Here is a 16,901-nt window from a genome sequence, read left to right as displayed (position 1 = left end):
CAAATCCCAGGAAGAGAGGGTGCTGTATGGGGGTGGGAGGGCAGCAAATCCCAGGAGGGAAAGGGGGGTGGGAAAGATTGGAGGGCTGAGTAGTAGGCAGGAGAGCTGTCTTTCCATGTGGGAGGGTGGCCTTTTTTGTCAGGTTGTGTGTGTGTGTGTGTGTGTGTGTGTGTGTGTGTGTGTATGTGTGTGTGTGTGCACATGTGTCTGTCTGTATGTGTCTGTGTATGTCTGTATGTATATCTGCACACATGTGTCTGCATGTCTATGTGTACCTGTATCTATTTGTGCATGTGTGTGTTGTGTGTATATGTGTATGTCTGCATGTCTCTCTGTGTAAGTATTCAGGGATATGGTAGCTCTTATGAAGTTGTAAATATTGTTGACATTATTATGTAATGTAAATATGTTGACATCAGCTATGCCTGATGGCTGTTCTACCCCACACTGCTCTAGGCCAATGAGAACAGCCTGCTGAGTGCACAGCTCAAAGGCTTCCCTCTCTTCCTGCATTCGAATCTGGGCTTGAAAGACTGCAGCATCAACCCCAAGTCCCCACTGCTCTATGTGACACGGCCCAGTGAGGTGGAGAAAGGCGTGCTGCCTGGAGAGGATTGGACTGTGTTCCAGTCCAACCACTCCACCTACGAACCAGTGCTGCTGGCCAAGACACGCTCATCTGAGTCCATCCCTCACCTGGGTGCAGACGCTGGCCTACATGCTGCACTGCATGCCACTGTGGTCCAGGACCTCGGCCTCCATGACGGCATCCAGCGTGTGCTGTTTGGCAACAACCTCAACTTCTGGCTGCACAAGCTCGTCTTCGTGGATGCTGTGGCCTTCCTCACAGGGAAGCGCCTCTCGCTGCCTTTGGACCGATACATCCTGGTGGATATTGATGACATCTTTGTGGGCAAGGAGGGCACTCGCATGAAGGTGGAGGATGTGAAGGTAAGGAGAGACTTGAAGTATGTCATGGGGCCACATCCCATCTGCGCCTCCTGTGCTGTTATTCACAGACCTATTGATCCCCACTTCAGCCAGTTACTGTCTTACTATGTACAAGAGGCATCTAATATTTTGTTGAAGTGTTAAATACGGAGGGATTTTGCATGTGTATTCTGCAGTTCAGGAGGAAGAGACCCAGGCAGAAACAAAAATGAATCTGGCAAGGGTTATAATTTGCCTTTTAACCCAGATACCATTTTTAACTCTTAAAAAATGTTTGTTATTGTCAAAGCCCCCACAGGATTCTTCAGAATAGGATCCCCAGTCACATGCACAGTGTGTTTTAACAGCTGGATACCGATGGTGGGATACTTATGCTAAATTCCGAAACAATTTACCAAATCGTTTGCGTAGGCTCCATGCAAACACAGGGTTGCGCACACACGTGTGCTATCCGCAAGAAAGAAGCCTGCGAGAGGACAGTCTGATGCAGTTGTTTCCAGTCATCTGTCTTACTGGAGACTGTGCCGAGGACACGGCATGCTGGTGCAAGGGCACCAGTGTAGGTTGCCACCACAGAGGGCAAACATAACAATAAAGCAGATGGAGACAAGACAGGGGATTAAATCCCCAGAGCTGCTGCCTGCTGACTGGGTGCCCTCTCTCAGGAGATTAACGGGGCTAGAGATGTATTAGCACCAGACACAGACCTCTTTGATGCTACAAGAGGCTTTAGACAGTGTGGCAGGCACTCTTCCTGAGCAGTGCAGATCCATTGGTGGTGTTCTCCTGAACTTGAGACATCTGGCAGGACTGGCCCAAGGTCTGGAAGGAAGGGTCCACTGGGATGGTGGCCCTGTCCTGCTCAGAAGTGAACTCTGCAAAGAAGGAAAGTTGGATGGTCTCCTAGTGTGACTCTGACTAGGTGACTTGGAGAAGTCTCATCCTGTCACTGAGCCTGAGTAAGGGGGTGGGGGGTGCCTGGGAGGGGCTCAGGCTGTTTCTTGCCCTAGGCTTACATAGTGGTGCCTGACTGGGGGGGAGGGGCGTGTCCACATGCTCAGCCTCCTTCCTCCCCTACTCCCAGCAGGCTTGGGCAGTGCTAACCTGCTTTGATGGACAACACCACTCCTGTCTTTTCTCTAGTGCTCTTGTTTTGGGGCTTTTAAGTTCACTCCAGTTGAGCCTTCCTGCCAGTGCAGTGTCCTTACCAACCAGCAGTTGGAAGTGTAGTTCTGGCCCCACAGTGCTGGTTGGTTCTGTAGTCCCAATAGGACTTGTGTAGCTAGAGTTTGGGGAGTGCTAGGCTCTGTGCCCAGCTGTCTGCCTGCATCACCTCATTGGATCCTCACAGGAGAGAGAGCAGAGCTATGAGTGCCATCTTACAAGGAGGCCACCGTGGCTCAGAGAGATGGAGAGGCTTGCTCAAGGCTGCATGGCTGGATCATGTCAGGCAGTGATTAGTCTTGGTTACATGCTCCAGGTAACAGTGCTGTCTGAAAGCAGGCTCTTGCAGGTGTCGAAGCCTTGTGAGCAGTATGTCCTAACCCAGAAGTCGGCCCCTTCTGTGGACTAGCAGGGTGCTAGATGTGTTCACACAGGGAACATTGGCACACAGAGTATGTCTTTGGAAGGGTCAGGACCCTTTGATCTACTCTGCGTTCCTCTAAGGAGGAGAAATCCTTCATGCAAAGATATTGCTACCTGTGGTATCAGTGACATCACCGTAAGCTCTCCTTTTCATGGCTTTGCTATCACAAAAGAGGCAGTGTCCCAGGCTGAGTCTCACTCCTCTGAAGGCCATGAGGACAGATCTTCTGGTCCCCTTTGCGATTAAGGCCTAGAGAAATTCAAGAGCTTCTCAGGCACGTGTTGCTGAGCCAGGCTGGAGCCTAGGTCTTTTCAAGCCAGATAGAGTCTGGTGTAGGAGGTGGCATGGGGCTGGCTTCTTAGGTGTGCAGCCTGTGGGTCCCCTCAAAGCTTATGCTGGGATGATCCCTATGTGGCCGAGCCCTGTCAGCATCTGCTTCATGTTCAAAGCATTGGAAGAAGGGCCCAACACTTGCATCTTGGGGCCATGGTGAAAATGGAACCAGGCCTTGGGTGCGAAGCAAAGTGAATGCTACATCACAGAGATCTACTGTCAGCCCCATGTTGGGTCTAATGAGTCTTGTGGGTGGTCCTGTGATAACAGGATACCCCTCAGATGCTCAGTGGAAGGAATCTGGCCTCCTGACCTCCCCTCACTGCTGCCTCTCCTCTGTCTGTCCTAGGCCCTGTTTGATACACAGAATGAACTTCGTACACATATCCCAAACTTCACCTTCAACCTGGGCTACTCAGGGAAATTCTTCCATACAGGTACGTGGTGGACTATCCCTACAACCGCACAGCCTCGGGCTTCTCCCAAACTGCCCCTTCAGATTGTTGTTACAAGAGTGCCAGATACACACTGGGTTGAGGGATGGGTGACTCCAGAACTCATGTTCCACAAGAGAGATCCAGGCAGAGGGCTTTTGGGAACAATAACAGCAATAAGATTTGCATATGGCCTGGCAACCTGTATAGCCCTAGGTAACGTATCTTCCTTCTATCTCCTCACCCTTACCTTTCAAAGTGATTTCAGCCTATAAAAGATAATAGTTGAATTAAAATGCTTTTATTACATTCTTATTTACTATGTGTATACATATGTTTGTGTTCATGTGTCAACATGGAGGTCAGAGGACAAATTGGGGGTTGTTTTCTTCTTCCACTGTGTGGTTCCTGGGGATTGAATTCAGGTTGTCAGGCTTGGGCATTTCATTGCTGAAGTGGCACTGCTGAGTTTTTTCAGTGGCCAGAAATGGGCTGAGTTTTAAGAATGTTATAGAGGTACATAAGAATTGAAATTAAAAGCACAAATGGCTGTCCCCACCCCCAGCATGGCCACCCTTGGCCTGTGTTTTGTTTGCAATAGCAGGACCAAGGTTGAGGGTTCTTCCAAGTTCCTTACATGCTGGGCAAATGAAAGGGAACCAGCCCTGAATGGATGGTCTGCAGTCCTCCGTGAGGTTAGTGTCTAGAGTTCTAGCCAGGCCCTCCATGGTTAGGTAGAGGCTGAGAATGTGCACAAAGGCCTAAAGGTACCCAGAGTGCTACTGCTGGGTTTGCACTTTTATGTTCTTAGCCCCGAGCAGATCAGAAGTGGTTGTATTTGTGCATCCACCAATCCACTTTAAGCATCCTGTATCCACTCAGAAATTGTATAGGTTAGTGGGTAAGAAGGCATATGGCCCAGTTTGGACCCTTGGAATAGGATGAGAGTAGGCATATGAGAGGCAGAAGAAGCACTGGCATTGTTGACTTCAGACACCAAGAGCCCACAGAGGAGATGATGTGGCCAAGCTGCTTACTGAGGGAAGGGCAATCTAGAGTAGGCTTTTGTGTCCTCTGTCCCTCTGCAGTCAGGGGCCAGCCAGCCTTGCTGAGCGCTCTGTGCCGTTGCCATAGGTACCGATGCAGAGGATGCTGGGGACGATCTGCTGCTGTCCTACGTGAAAGAGTTCTGGTGGTTCCCGCACATGTGGAGCCATATGCAACCCCACCTCTTCCACAATCAGTCTGTGCTGGCTGAGCAGATGGCCCTGAACAAGAAGTTCGCTGTCGTGAGTAAGATTCCCTCTGGGGCAGAGCTGGGGGAGCAGGGGCTGGGCTGGGGTCTGTGGCCTTTCAGTGCTGTTGTGGTACAGTCTGATAGATCTGCTTCTGTGCCAGGGCCGGGGGGAGCTGCCTTGACAGCCACTGTCTCCTAGACACCGCAAGAGGGCAGGCCCACTTTATAAACAAGAAACTAAAGTCATGGGGCCTGGTGGTACGTGGCTGGAATCCCAGCATTTGGGAGGCAGAGGCAGGAAATAAGTTATGGCCAACCTGGTCTACATGAGACCCTGTCGTAAAACAACAAAATCCGAAAATCCAAATAAAAGAAACTGAGGCTCCAGAGGTCCCCTCAGGACTCAGGCTGAGGCCTGCTCATTTCCTGGGCCCAAACACATGTGGTAGAAGAAACTTTGAGGAACGGACAGAGGTCGTTAAGAAAAGAGAGAGTCAGAAAACAAGCTTGGACCACACTAGCCAAGCCGAGGCAGGAGACAGCAGGAACATGAGTCCTCTGAGCTAGGTCCCAGGCGTATGTACTGAATGAGAGTCAGGAGACCTGGGGTCTAGACTTAGATCTGCCAGTCATTCTTGAGATTCCAAGCCCCTCCCTTCCCATCTACACCTATGGGTATAGACCGCATGCCCTGTCATTCTAGCCTTTGGTTTTTTCTTGTGTTCTAAAAAAGAGAAACAAGATCCAAAGGGAAAGACTCCCATCTCACCCTGCTCGGGTCGTCCTCTCCCCAGGAGCACGGCATCCCCACAGATATGGGGTATGCAGTGGCACCCCACCACTCTGGTGTGTACCCTGTGCATGTGCAGCTGTATGAGGCCTGGAAGCAAGTGTGGAGCATCCGTGTGACCAGCACAGAGGAGTACCCGCATCTGAAGCCTGCCCGTTACCGCCGTGGCTTCATCCACAATGGCATCATGGCAAGTGGCTGGGAAGGGCACGGTGGGCATTAGCATGATGGGGCTGTCCACTATGCTGGGAGGCATGGCTGCAGTTGTCTGGCTTAGGGATTTGGGGTCAGTTTCTGCTGCTGTTCTGCCTCAGAGGCTCCAGCACGGGGAGGGCAGATTGCCAGCCCTTAGCTTCTGTGACAGGATTGGGAAAGCTTGCTCACTTTTTTAAAATTTTAAGTTTGTGTGTGTGTGTGTGTGTGTGCGCGCGTATGCACGTGTACATGTGTGTGCAGGAGTGCAGATACCTGTAGAGGTCAGAGGTATCAGATCCCCCAGCATTGGGGTTGCAGGTGGCTGTGAGGTACCTGATGTGGGTGCTGGGATCAAGAGCAGGTCCTCTGGAAGAGCAGTAAATGCTCTTCATCACTGAGCCATCCTCCAGCCATGGAGAGGATTGTTGGAAGGGGGTTTGATGAGGGTACGGGACAGGGCTCTATCACACTTACTTGCATGTTCAAATACTCCTCTTAAATCTTTGATGTGTGTCTGTCCCTTTCCTAGGGGCTAGGAGATACAGAAGTGAAAAACCCAGACAAGTCTCTGACCTTGAAGAGCTGACAATTCTATATGCAGAGAGAGAGAGACAAGGTGGTCCCAAGTGTGGAAGGCATATTGAAAGACGATGAGGGTGTCCTGGAGAAAGCCAAGCAGGGAAGGGATGTAGTTAGTAGTAACTTCCTGGGTTGAGCTATGCCGCTGTGTGCCAGAGGGAAAGCATTCTAGGCTGAGGAAGCAGTGAGTGTAAGACGCCAGGGCAGGGTGTGCTTGAGGACCATTGGGGCAGATGTAGTGGGTGTCAGAGAAGTGATGGGTCGGGTAGAAGGCTGGCCAGCGGTGGACTTGAGCCTTAAGCAGAGATGGAAAGGCTTTGAACGGAGCATGGTCTAGTCCATATTGATTTGTTTTACCTGGCGTGTGGGGCAGAGTGTGTAGGGTACAATATGGAAGCAGGTGGACCAGCCGGGAGTCAACAGCAGGTCTCCACATGAGAGGGGGTGGTGCCTTCCCTGGTCACAGCACAAGGCTGGAACATGGTTGCATGCTGGACTTAGAAGATAGAGTTGAGTTGGATTTAGTGTCTAGGAAAAAAGGAGAGACCAGGGTGACTTGGCATCATGGCTTAAGTCACTAGAAAGATGCATTGCTAACCAGCTGAGAAGGTGTAGGAAGGCAGGGCTTCTGTCTGTCTGTCCATCCATCCACCAACCTACTTACCTGCCTCTGTAATACCTGTAACTTGTTTTTTATTAAAAAGTTTTTACATTTTTTATTCTATTCATGGTGTGCGTGTGTGTGTGCCTGTGTGTGTGTGTGTGTGTGTGTGTGTGTGTGTGTGTGTGTGTGTGTGTGTGTGTAGATCGGTCAGAGGACAGCTTGTAGGAGGCACTTCTCTCCCTCCACCAGCGGGATTGAACTGAGATCGTCAGACTTGGTGACCAGCACCATGACCTGCTGAGGCTTCCTGCTGCCTCTACTGCCTTTTTAAATTTTTATTTATTTATTTTATTTTTTAAAGAATCATTTACTGGGCTGGTGAGATGGCTCAGCGGGTAAGAGCACCGACTGCTCTTCTGAAGGTCATGAGTTCAAATCCCAGCAACCACATGGTGGCTCACAACCACCCGTAATGAGATCTGACGCCCTCTTCTGGTGCGTCTGAAGACAGCTACAGTGTACTTGTAATAAATAAATAATAAATAAATCTAAAAAAAAAAAAAAAAAAAAAAAAAAAAAAAAAAAAAAAAAAGAAAAAGAAAAGAAAAAAAGATAAAAAAAAAAAGAATTATTTACTTTATGTATATTGATTAGTACATTGTAGCTGTCTTCAGACACACCAGAAGAGGGCATCCGATCCCATTACAGATTATTGTGAGCCAGCATGTTGTTGTTGGGAATTGAATTCAGAACCTCTGGAAGAGCAGTCAGTGCTCTTAACTGCTGAACCCTCTCTCCAGTCCTTTTATTTTTTATTTTAAGGCAGGGTCTCATAGCCCAGGCTGGTCCTGGGATTCATGTTAACTTTGGGCATGAGGTAGTTACAAGACGTGCTCATTCCCTGTTCTTCCCCAGAAGGAAGACAGACAGCGTGTTACATGAGTTTGTAGCTTCTAGTGTGAGGAGCCGAGGCTCTGACATTGCCCGCGGTGCTGTGTTAGAGGGTCAAAGACCCTCACTGCAAATGGTCCAAGTTTCTAGAAACTTCTATGCTACTTTGGGGCCTGTTTATTTTGTGTAGAGAATAGCACCAAAGTATAAGGCAAGGGCAGTGGTTCACCTGGGCAGCACTGCAGGCCGTAGAGCCCTTGGGAAGAAGGGCTCCCAGGAGTGGGGGCTGGGTGGCCTTATAGGACAGCATCTCCCGGAGGATGCCCCAGCCCCTCTCCTGAGGAAGCAGTCTCCCTCTCTTGACCATCTTCCACTCTTGACCATGGCTGGAGGTACCATGGCCTCTCTCCTGCTTCCTCTCAGGTCCTCCCTCGGCAGACCTGTGGCCTCTTCACACACACCATCTTCTACAACGAGTACCCTGGAGGCTCCAGTGAGCTGGACAAGATCATCAATGGGGGCGAGCTCTTCCTTACCGTGCTCCTCAATCCTGTGAGTGCTCTACAGCCCAGGACTGGTAGGAGGAGGGGTCCTGACTAACCCAGGAGGCCTCCCAACTAGGGAAGAGTGGCCAGACTGACATGAGGACCTGGAAACAGGAGGCCTACTGTCCACTGTGGTACTGGTGTTCTCTACTGTGTGACACAGAGACAAAAAGGCATTGGCATACCTCTTTGATAATTGTGAACTCTTACAGAAACATTAACACTTTTTTGCTCATTTCCTTTTGATTCTTTGTGTGTGTATATAGGTGCACGCACATATCCATTCACATCGTACACATTTCACTTGAAGCTTTCTGGGTCTCTCTTTTCTGATTTGTAAGGCGGAACCAAGTCTTCTTACTCTATCGATATGAAATAACCCACGTGTGGATTATCCTTCAGCCTTGTGAGCTGCATACCTCACAGATTCTGTGTGCACCCTTGTCATGGCTCATAAAACAATCCAAATAGCTCCTGCCCCAGGCCAGCTTCCTACTCTAGGCCTGTAATGTTAGCTGTCAGTTAGAGCTGGGTTTTCCTTGGCTGAACACAGCCCAAGGTCCCACAGTTTGTTGATGGTCCCAGTGTACCTTGCCCTGGGTATCAGTGGCTGGTAACAGGTGGGGGGTAAGGGTGGCCTAGAAGCTGACCCTGCCCCACCTCCCCCTCCCTTCCCTGGAACAGATCAGCATCTTCATGACACACTTATCCAACTATGGAAATGACCGCCTGGGACTATACACCTTCAAGCACCTGGTGCGCTTCCTGCACTCTTGGACCAACCTGAGGCTGCAGACACTGCCCCCTGTGCAGCTGGCCCAGAAGTACTTCCAGATCTTTTCTGAGGAGAAGGACCCGCTTTGGCAGGTGGGCAGAGCAGACAGGTGCCTCAATACCACAGCATGCCTTCTGAGGCATGGACTCCAGGACTGGGCTCAAGGCTCAGCCGTCACACTTCGTACTCCCTCAGGAGTGTGGCACATGTGTACAGTGTATGCACATGCTGTATATGCCCCGCCCTACCCATAAATGTGTGTGCATGCACACTCATACACAGCCTTAGAAAAGAGCCTTAAAGAGCTGGGGTGAGACTCAGGAATGCAAAGTATAGAGAGTGTCTGCCTGACAAGTGGCCACTCACGCCTTCTCCTTCAACCGCTAAAGAGGCTGAGGGAAGGTTTGGGACAGTCCTAGGGAAAACTTATACAGGACTACTAAAAACTGGAAGCCGAAGCTAGACTCAGGCCAGGGATCCACACGCTTACTCCTGGGCCAAGTCTGGTTCGTGGTCTATCTCTGTAAAGAAAGTTTTGTTGGCATCCAGTCACGCTTCTTGTGTGTCTGTCTGTGCCATTTTTGTGTCAGTGCAGCAGAGACCAGAAGACTACTGTAAGCCTACCATGTTTACCAAACACTTCCCAAGAGGGCAAGTTTGCTGAACCCTGGGTTCAGGCATAGCTTACACAGTTAAAGTCAACAAGTCCTTATGAGGTCCTGTTAGTGACGAGCACAGGGCTGGCCATTTGCCAGGCTTACTGGAATTACAACATTAACCAGAAATGGTTCCTGCCTGTCACAGAGTGGTGACTGGAGGAAAGGATGTGGCCAGAGCTCAGGGTAGGTAAAAGTCATGTAACTGTGGGGAGTGGTCATGCATGCCCTTAATACCAGCACTTGGAGGCAGAGTCAGGTAGATCTTTATGAGTTTGAGTCCAGGCTGGTCTGCAGAATGATTTCTAGGACAGCCATGTTTATATAATGAGACCCTGGTTTAAAACAAAAAAACAGATATGCCCACATATGGAGCGAGTTCACTCGTTGACCTTAGGTCTCCCTCTGACCCTTTCCATTGCTGTTCACTCGTCGACCTTAGGTCTCCCTCTGACCCTTTCCATTGCTGTTCACTCGTCGACCTTAGGTCTCCCTCTGACCCTTTCCATTGCTGTTCACTCGTCGACCTTAGGTCTTCCTCACACCCTTTCCATTGCTGCCTTAGGATCCCTGTGAGGACAAACGCCACAAAGACATCTGGTCTAAGGAGAAGACCTGTGACCGCTTCCCAAAGCTTCTCATCATCGGCCCCCAGAAAACAGGCAAGTCTCTTGACCCTTGACCCAGCTATCCCCACTTCCTGTTAGCTCAACCACAGAATTCTGGAGACCATCTTGCTCAGGTATCAATCTTAAGTTTTCTGTCTCCTCTTACCAGAAATGGCAGCAATGTGGGGACAAATATGAATTGCCTGTCACTGTGGGGGTGGAAAGCAGAGGAGACATGGCATTTATTTTGAACTGCAGCCTCAGAGAACACCCCCATGTCCTCTTAGGAGTCTCTGAGACAAGCCAGAAAGGATCCCTAAATCACCTGCTCTGCAAATCTGATCAGTGCCAGACAAAACTGGGTCAGTGCAGAGGACTGTGATCAGTTAGTCATGTCTGTCAGAACGAAGCACAGACAGATGAGAATGCTGAGCATTTGTTGTCCACTCAGTCCTGTAAGGGCAGATAGGTATTCCTCTTTTATAGACAAGAACAGAGGCTCCCAGAAGTTAAGAGACTTTCTGTAACATAGTTGGGAAGTGTGCTGGTTCCAGCTCTTAAGACCTGACTTCTGGGACCCTGAAGCTTAAATTGATCATCACCAGATGTCAGACACCCAGAGAATGAAGAAAGGTCCCCTCTTGAAGGGGCCATGGCAGGGAGGCACCAGCAAGAAGGGATAGCAGACCTGGGCTTCCTGGCTTCTGGAGACTTTGATGTTGTATAGGCATGGTGTCATAGGCCTGTAAACCCCAGCACTCAGAAAGCTGAGGCAGGAGGACCATGAGTTTAAAGTAGCCTGAGTTACATAACAGGACCCTGTCGAAAAGCAAAACCCTCAAAGGAAAGCAGCAGTGAAGAGAACAAGAGCTTCCCATGGACAGACTGGAGGATTGGTGCTCCTCGTCCCTGGGCTGTTCCAAGGTTCCATGTGGATGGAGGCCCAGAGCTAGAAAAGCCCAGCAGGAAGCACTTAGTTCTGAGACTCTGAGGGCTAGAGTGTAGTAGTGAGGAACACTCTGAGGTCAAGTTCTTGTTTGGTGATGAAGAATGCTATAATAGATTAATGGTATCTGGAAGGTTATAGGACATAGCTGTGTATAGACCTTACAGCCTGAGCCTAGGGCATCCTTTATAGGACATGACTGTGTGTAGGCCTTACAGCCTGCACCTAGGGCATCCTTTATAGGACATAACTGTGTATAGACCTTACAGCCTGCACCTAGTGTATCCTTTATAGGACATGACTGTGTGTAGGCCTTACAGCCTGCATCTAGGGCATCCTTTATAGGACATGACTGTGTGTAGGCCTTACAGCCTGCACCTAGGGCATCCTTTACTATACTCATGAAGGAGCTAAGACTCCAGATGGGATGGGGTTTTCCCAGGCCCTCCCAGTGCATATGGAAGATAGGCCCAGAACCTGTTCTTGTCTCGCTGTTGGTGGGTGGCTGAGGTCTCATCTGCCCTCCCCTCTCATAGGCACCACAGCTCTCTACCTGTTCCTGGGCATGCACCCGGACCTTAGCAGCAACTACCCCAGCTCCGAGACCTTTGAGGAGATCCAGTTTTTTAATGGCCACAACTATCACAAAGGCATCGACTGGTAAGTGGCCTTCTGTCCCCAGCCGGACAGGGCGACCATCATGGAGCCAGCTGGAGTGGTCAGTGTAGTCACAGCAGGAAGCAGATGGGGCTTGCTCACACTCAGCTGAAGTTCTGTAAACAGGAACAAAGCACAGTGACTGCTGAGTCATGCCGCAGCGCTGTGACAAACAGAACACTGGATGAGGAAGCCCTTTGTCCAGGCTCAGAGCTAGCTGCCAGCCCCTCCCTGACTGCCATGGAGTCCTCAAGAAGTAAGGGTTACACCCATGGGACCAGTCAGTGGTGACAGCAGGGTGGAAACCCAGGTGTTCTTCCTGCCTGTTTCTGAGTGGCCAGCTGCAAGGAGAGGAGTCTTTGTGGGCTTCTAGGATTCTCTGAGCACAGTAGCATCCCACTTCCCATCACAATTTCCAAAGAGGGCCCTGTACGGGGGTTTACCATGGGCTGGTGTTTACCACTTATTCTGTTTGTATTTTGCCGTCCTTGCCTTTATAAGCCCCGTGAGCATGTGCTCTACCATTAGGCATTATTAATTAATGGATCCCTGGGTGCAGGGATTATGCACCTGTGTTTGCTGTTTGCTATTTTTTCCACACTGTTTCCTTTCCTTTGCCATATCATATGTCCATGTTTATCCATCCTTCAGTCTATTTTTTAGCAAGTGTATCCTCCCACCTAGAGCCTTGTGGCCAGATGTATTAGTGCAAGCCAATGTGTTTAAAGAAAGGAAATGGGGATAAACTATCTTTGCAGCAGTACACCTCCCTTCTGCCTGGGCTACAGGTTTCCCAGCTGCACACTCACACGTAGGTAGCAGGCAACCGTGGGGATACGTCTGCCAGGAAGGTTAGGCGTTGGGTGGTCTTGCTGCACACTCCAAGCTTAGGAAATGAGTCTTGTGTTTTATGAGCTTTCTTGGGTCAGGTATTACAGATGAAGAAAGTCAGTCTAAATAAGAGAGGCTGACTTCTGGACTCCATTCCCAAGACTTGGTTTTATGGGTAGGTCTGCGGTGGGGCATGAAGGTCTCATAGGTCCCTAGGGGGTCTGTTTAAAAGTCTGTGGGACCACTGAAGAGATATGTACATTTTAATTAGGGTATGCTTTGTTTCCTTTTTGGTATCACCTAGATGATCTGTACTGTTTGGGTGGGAGGTGGGGCCTCAGATGGAAAGTTGGGCTCATAAATGGTCCAGAGTGAGTGTTCTGAGTGGCAGAAGGTGACCGGGAAACACTGTCATAAAGTCCAGAGGTGGGAGACACCCTCTTCCTGGACTTGACCTTCCTAGATGGGAGCCACTCTGAGCCTAGCTTGTCCCAAGAGACAGAAGTCAGGGCCAGCAGGTCATCTGTGGAGCTGCAGAGTCCTCTCTCCTACAGCCCACATCACGCTCTTTAGAATCTCCAGACCTTTGACTCCATGACGCCCAGTGAGAAGAAGCGAATGTGGACTAGGAGACTGCCAAATGGCAGTCCTTCCCGGAGTCCCCAACCGGAGCCAAGTCCTTGCTGCCTGGGTAGTGTAGCGTGCCTTGCTTGAGGAAAGTCCATCTACACTGACTGTCACACTGTATTCCTGGGGCCTCTGGCTCCTGAGACTTTGGTCTTGAGTCCTGTCTCTGGGCTTCCTACAGGTACATGGAGTTCTTCCCTATTCCCTCCAACACCACCTCTGACTTCTACTTTGAGAAAAGTGCCAACTACTTTGATTCAGAAGTGGCACCACGGCGGGCAGCCGCCCTGTTGCCCAAGGCCAAGATCCTCACCATCCTCATCAATCCAGCAGACCGGGCTTACTCCTGGTACCAGGTGAGTGGGCTGGGGCTGAGCCCCTGAGCAGGGTGTGGGCTCTGTCTACTTACTCAAGCAGCACTGAGCAAGAAGCACTGTGTTGGGCCCTGGGCACATGGCCTGGGTGTGATAGGTGAGAGTGGTCTTAACCACTCTGGTGCTTCTGGCTTGGTAGTGGTGACAGGCAGAATTGATGTTGAATGTCAGCCACCATCTATCTACCTGCCCACTCCAGGCTTCACATGGGTCCTGCCTTGGACTCCGATAGCAGTAAGAGCAGAGGAGTAGTAGATGTAGAGGCAGCCTAGATCCCAAAAGCAGCCATCTAGTTTATCCTTGCTGTAGTTTCCTACCCGTGATGGGTAGCTGGGAGCGAGAACTCAGGGCAGGATGAATCCCTCCTAGGGGGATCTAAGAAGGCAGCTCCCACCTGGCCTGCGGTAGGAGGTCCACACAGAGGCCTTGTTGCTGTTCCTGGTGTGTGCTCCAGAGATTCTGAGTGTCTGCCAGGCTTGACTTCTGCGTGCAGACCTCTGGGCTCATGGGAATGCTTCTCACCCTGGCATGAGGCTAGAAGGGGTTCCCTCTCCTATTTCTCGATCTTGGGAGTATGCCATACTGCCAGGCTCTGTGATTAAATGGCTTTGGTGCCTGAGGCCACTTCCTGGCCATCTGCATCAAGCAATCAGACTGGGTCTGACCTTTATGTGGTGGAGCACCTGGCCTCAGCCTGTAGTTACCTGGGAGGTACACAAGTGTCCTCCTGGCCACTCACAGTGGCTCTGCCACCTTCTGAATCTTCTCACCTAATGCTGCAGTGGCTGCCTCCTGGGGCCTTGCGAATCCTGTGCAGTGTGCAGGGTTCCTCTCTTCTCTCCTGGTCCCTCAGAACTCCCACTCGTAGCAGTGGTGGTAGGGAGCCCTCTTTTCCTTGTTCTCCAGGATGCTGGTTTATGTCTTGTCTTGCCTTTCCTGGGGTCTTTGTCTTTATGGGAACGCCAGAGTGCAGTGGGTAGCTTCTCTTTCCTCTGTGTGTTCACCTGCCCCAGCAAAACAGGGGTGGTAGAGGGCAGCTCATGTGGGGACATGTAGGGATTAAGAGTGCTCTCATGGGTCCAGTCAGTGCTGCCTGGTACTAGTGACAAAACAGTATTGCTGCCTCCCTTGAACTCCACAGCGGTTTTCTAGAAAACGTAAGTGTGTGTGTGTGTGTGTGTGTGTGTGTGTGTGTGCACGCAAGCACCCTTTACATAGGTTTCATGTGGTAGTGTAGTAGAGTTCTCTAAAGGAACAGAACCTATTGGATTGGCTTACCTGATAGAGTCTGAATAGTCTACTCTGCGTAGTTTAGTAGTGACTGTCTCACACTGGAGTGGCTGAGAATGCAGCCTGAGAACTGAAGGCCTGCAGGATTCATGGAGAGCTGCTGGTCTTCACTTGACATTTGGAAGCTAGAAGAAGTTGAATTCTAATATAAGGGAAGGACCACAGAATAGTAACGGTAGGCAAACATGCCAGTAAGAGTCAAGACAGACATACAGAAGCCAAGCTCTGTTCCTCATGGGTCCTTCTTTCTATTGACCAGGAGACCACGTCCACATTAGGATGGGTGGGTCTTCCCACTTCAGACAACCTCAGCAAGAAGATCCCTTGGGTATCTCTGTGGCTTACCTGTTAGTTGACCATAGGTTATGTCAAATTGACAACCAAGATTCACCATCTTAGATGGCATTTTGGACACAGGTCTTGTAAACCCAAGGCCTTATTCTCTTTCTGGTCCATGACCAGGAGAGTAGGTGCCCTAAGGAGAAAGAGGCTGCTCCGTTCTGGGAGGGTTTATGAACGTTCTGGGAGGAGAGAAAGGGAGCTGGTCTGTCTTCAAAAAGTCAGGAGGAACAGAGGTTATTATATATATTTATATGTATTGTTACCCAGCCTGCCCTGCCCTGAGCTGCTTATGATCCTCAGTGATGAGCAGGGTCAGTTAGCATGAGATCTGCTGATTGATGGCTTACATCATTACAGGCTGGTCAACCTAGTATTTCCCCTTCTATGAATTTTGTCAGTCCATCCAATGTCTATCAAGGACTTTCTAAGAGGCAGCACTCTGTTTCAGCAAGGATAGAGCACTTTCAATGCAAGGCTTGGACCTGGTATTTCCACCTAGCTGGCATTTGGGACTATGGTTGCATTATATTTATTTATCAATAGATATATTTTCTATATGTAACAACTGACTCTAGTTTTCCATTTTATAGAAGTTTTCTTGTTATTTGGGTTTTAGTAACTTGTAGGAAGGAAAAAATGAGGGCCGGGGCTGGGGCTCAGTTGGTTGGATGTTTGCCTAGATGTACAAGGCTCTGGGTGTGGGTGTGATCTCTACACTGCACTAAACTAGATGTGGTGACAAATGCCTATAATCTTAGCGTTGAATCAGAAGTTCAAGGTCATTGGGCCATCCTCAAATATATACACAGTGAATTTGAGGCCAGCATGGACTGTGTGAGGCTGTCTTGGGGGGGGGGTAGGGAGAGGGAGGAGGAGGAAGAGGAAGAGGAGGAGGATGGGGAGGAGGAGGAGGAGTCACTATAGAAAGCCACATTAATGTTGGTACTTGCTGGTTAGAAGGTCCCTGGAATGGCAGGAGACTGTGTCAGTGAAGAGTGTTTGAGAAGCTGATGTAGTACACCTCCTACCATGCAAAGATTGGAACTTGGGGCTTTGGGATTGATGACTCCCTGAGGCTAAAGCAATGAGAGGTAGAAGCAAGACCTCAGCCCAGGCCACCCTCGTGCTTCTGCTCAACCTGTGATGTCTCTAACCGCTCCCCTTTCCTGCAGCACCAGCGAGCCCATGATGACCCAGTGGCCCTAAAGTACACCTTCCATGAGGTGATCACAGCTGGCCCTGATACATCCTCAAAGCTGCGTGCCCTTCAGAACCGATGCCTGGTCCCTGGCTGGTATGCCACTCATATTGAACGCTGGCTCAGCGCCTTTCATGCCAACCAGGTAGTTATCTGCCCTGCCTCTTGGAGAAAGAGGTGGCTTTAATTTAAAGGGACCTGGAAAGCCCTGTGGGGGGTTAGAGAGAAGGAGGAGAAGCTAGGGTGTGGTGGTGGAGGGGAGGCCTGAATGGAGGGTTGGCAGGGTTAGATCATAGGAGGACTTTCAGAGAAGCCTTGAAATCTGAAGCAGAACAGTGTGGGCTGCACGCTTTGCAGGAGGCTTCAGAAGGGACACTGCAGGGGTGTGGGGAGCAGGGATGTGAGGGCATTGCAGGGATGTGGGGAGCAGGGATGTGAGGGCATTGCAGG

General features: G+C 50.1%; 1 protein-coding gene across 5 annotated transcripts in view; it reads left to right on the top strand.

The window, feature by feature from the left end:
• The window catches only part of Ndst1 (N-deacetylase and N-sulfotransferase 1), a 65,850-nt gene that overhangs the window by 40,801 nt on the left and 8,148 nt on the right, over window positions 1–16,901 (top strand). For 4 of the 5 annotated variants that reach the window (XM_031365774.1, XM_031365773.1, XM_031365776.1 and 1 more), the window contains exons 3-12: window positions 457–951; window positions 3,222–3,309; window positions 4,441–4,595; window positions 5,338–5,523; window positions 8,026–8,154; window positions 8,832–9,014; window positions 10,144–10,240; window positions 11,669–11,792; window positions 13,429–13,603; window positions 16,426–16,596. In XM_031365774.1, coding sequence (XP_031221634.1) covers window positions 457–951; window positions 3,222–3,309; window positions 4,441–4,595; window positions 5,338–5,523; window positions 8,026–8,154; window positions 8,832–9,014; window positions 10,144–10,240; window positions 11,669–11,792; window positions 13,429–13,603; window positions 16,426–16,596 — 1,803 coding nt within the window. Of the gene's footprint in view, window positions 1–456; window positions 952–3,221; window positions 3,310–4,440; window positions 4,600–5,337; window positions 5,524–8,025; window positions 8,155–8,831; window positions 9,015–10,143; window positions 10,241–11,668; window positions 11,793–13,428; window positions 13,604–16,425; window positions 16,597–16,901 lie in introns of those variants that run through there. The other variant, XM_031365778.1, reaches the window with a different exon arrangement.

The sequence above is a fragment of the Mastomys coucha genome, unplaced genomic scaffold (genome assembly GCF_008632895.1).
Source record: "Mastomys coucha isolate ucsf_1 unplaced genomic scaffold, UCSF_Mcou_1 pScaffold13, whole genome shotgun sequence".
Taxonomy (NCBI): Eukaryota; Metazoa; Chordata; class Mammalia; order Rodentia; family Muridae; genus Mastomys; species Mastomys coucha.
This window is presented reverse-complemented; position numbering and strand designations above follow the sequence as displayed.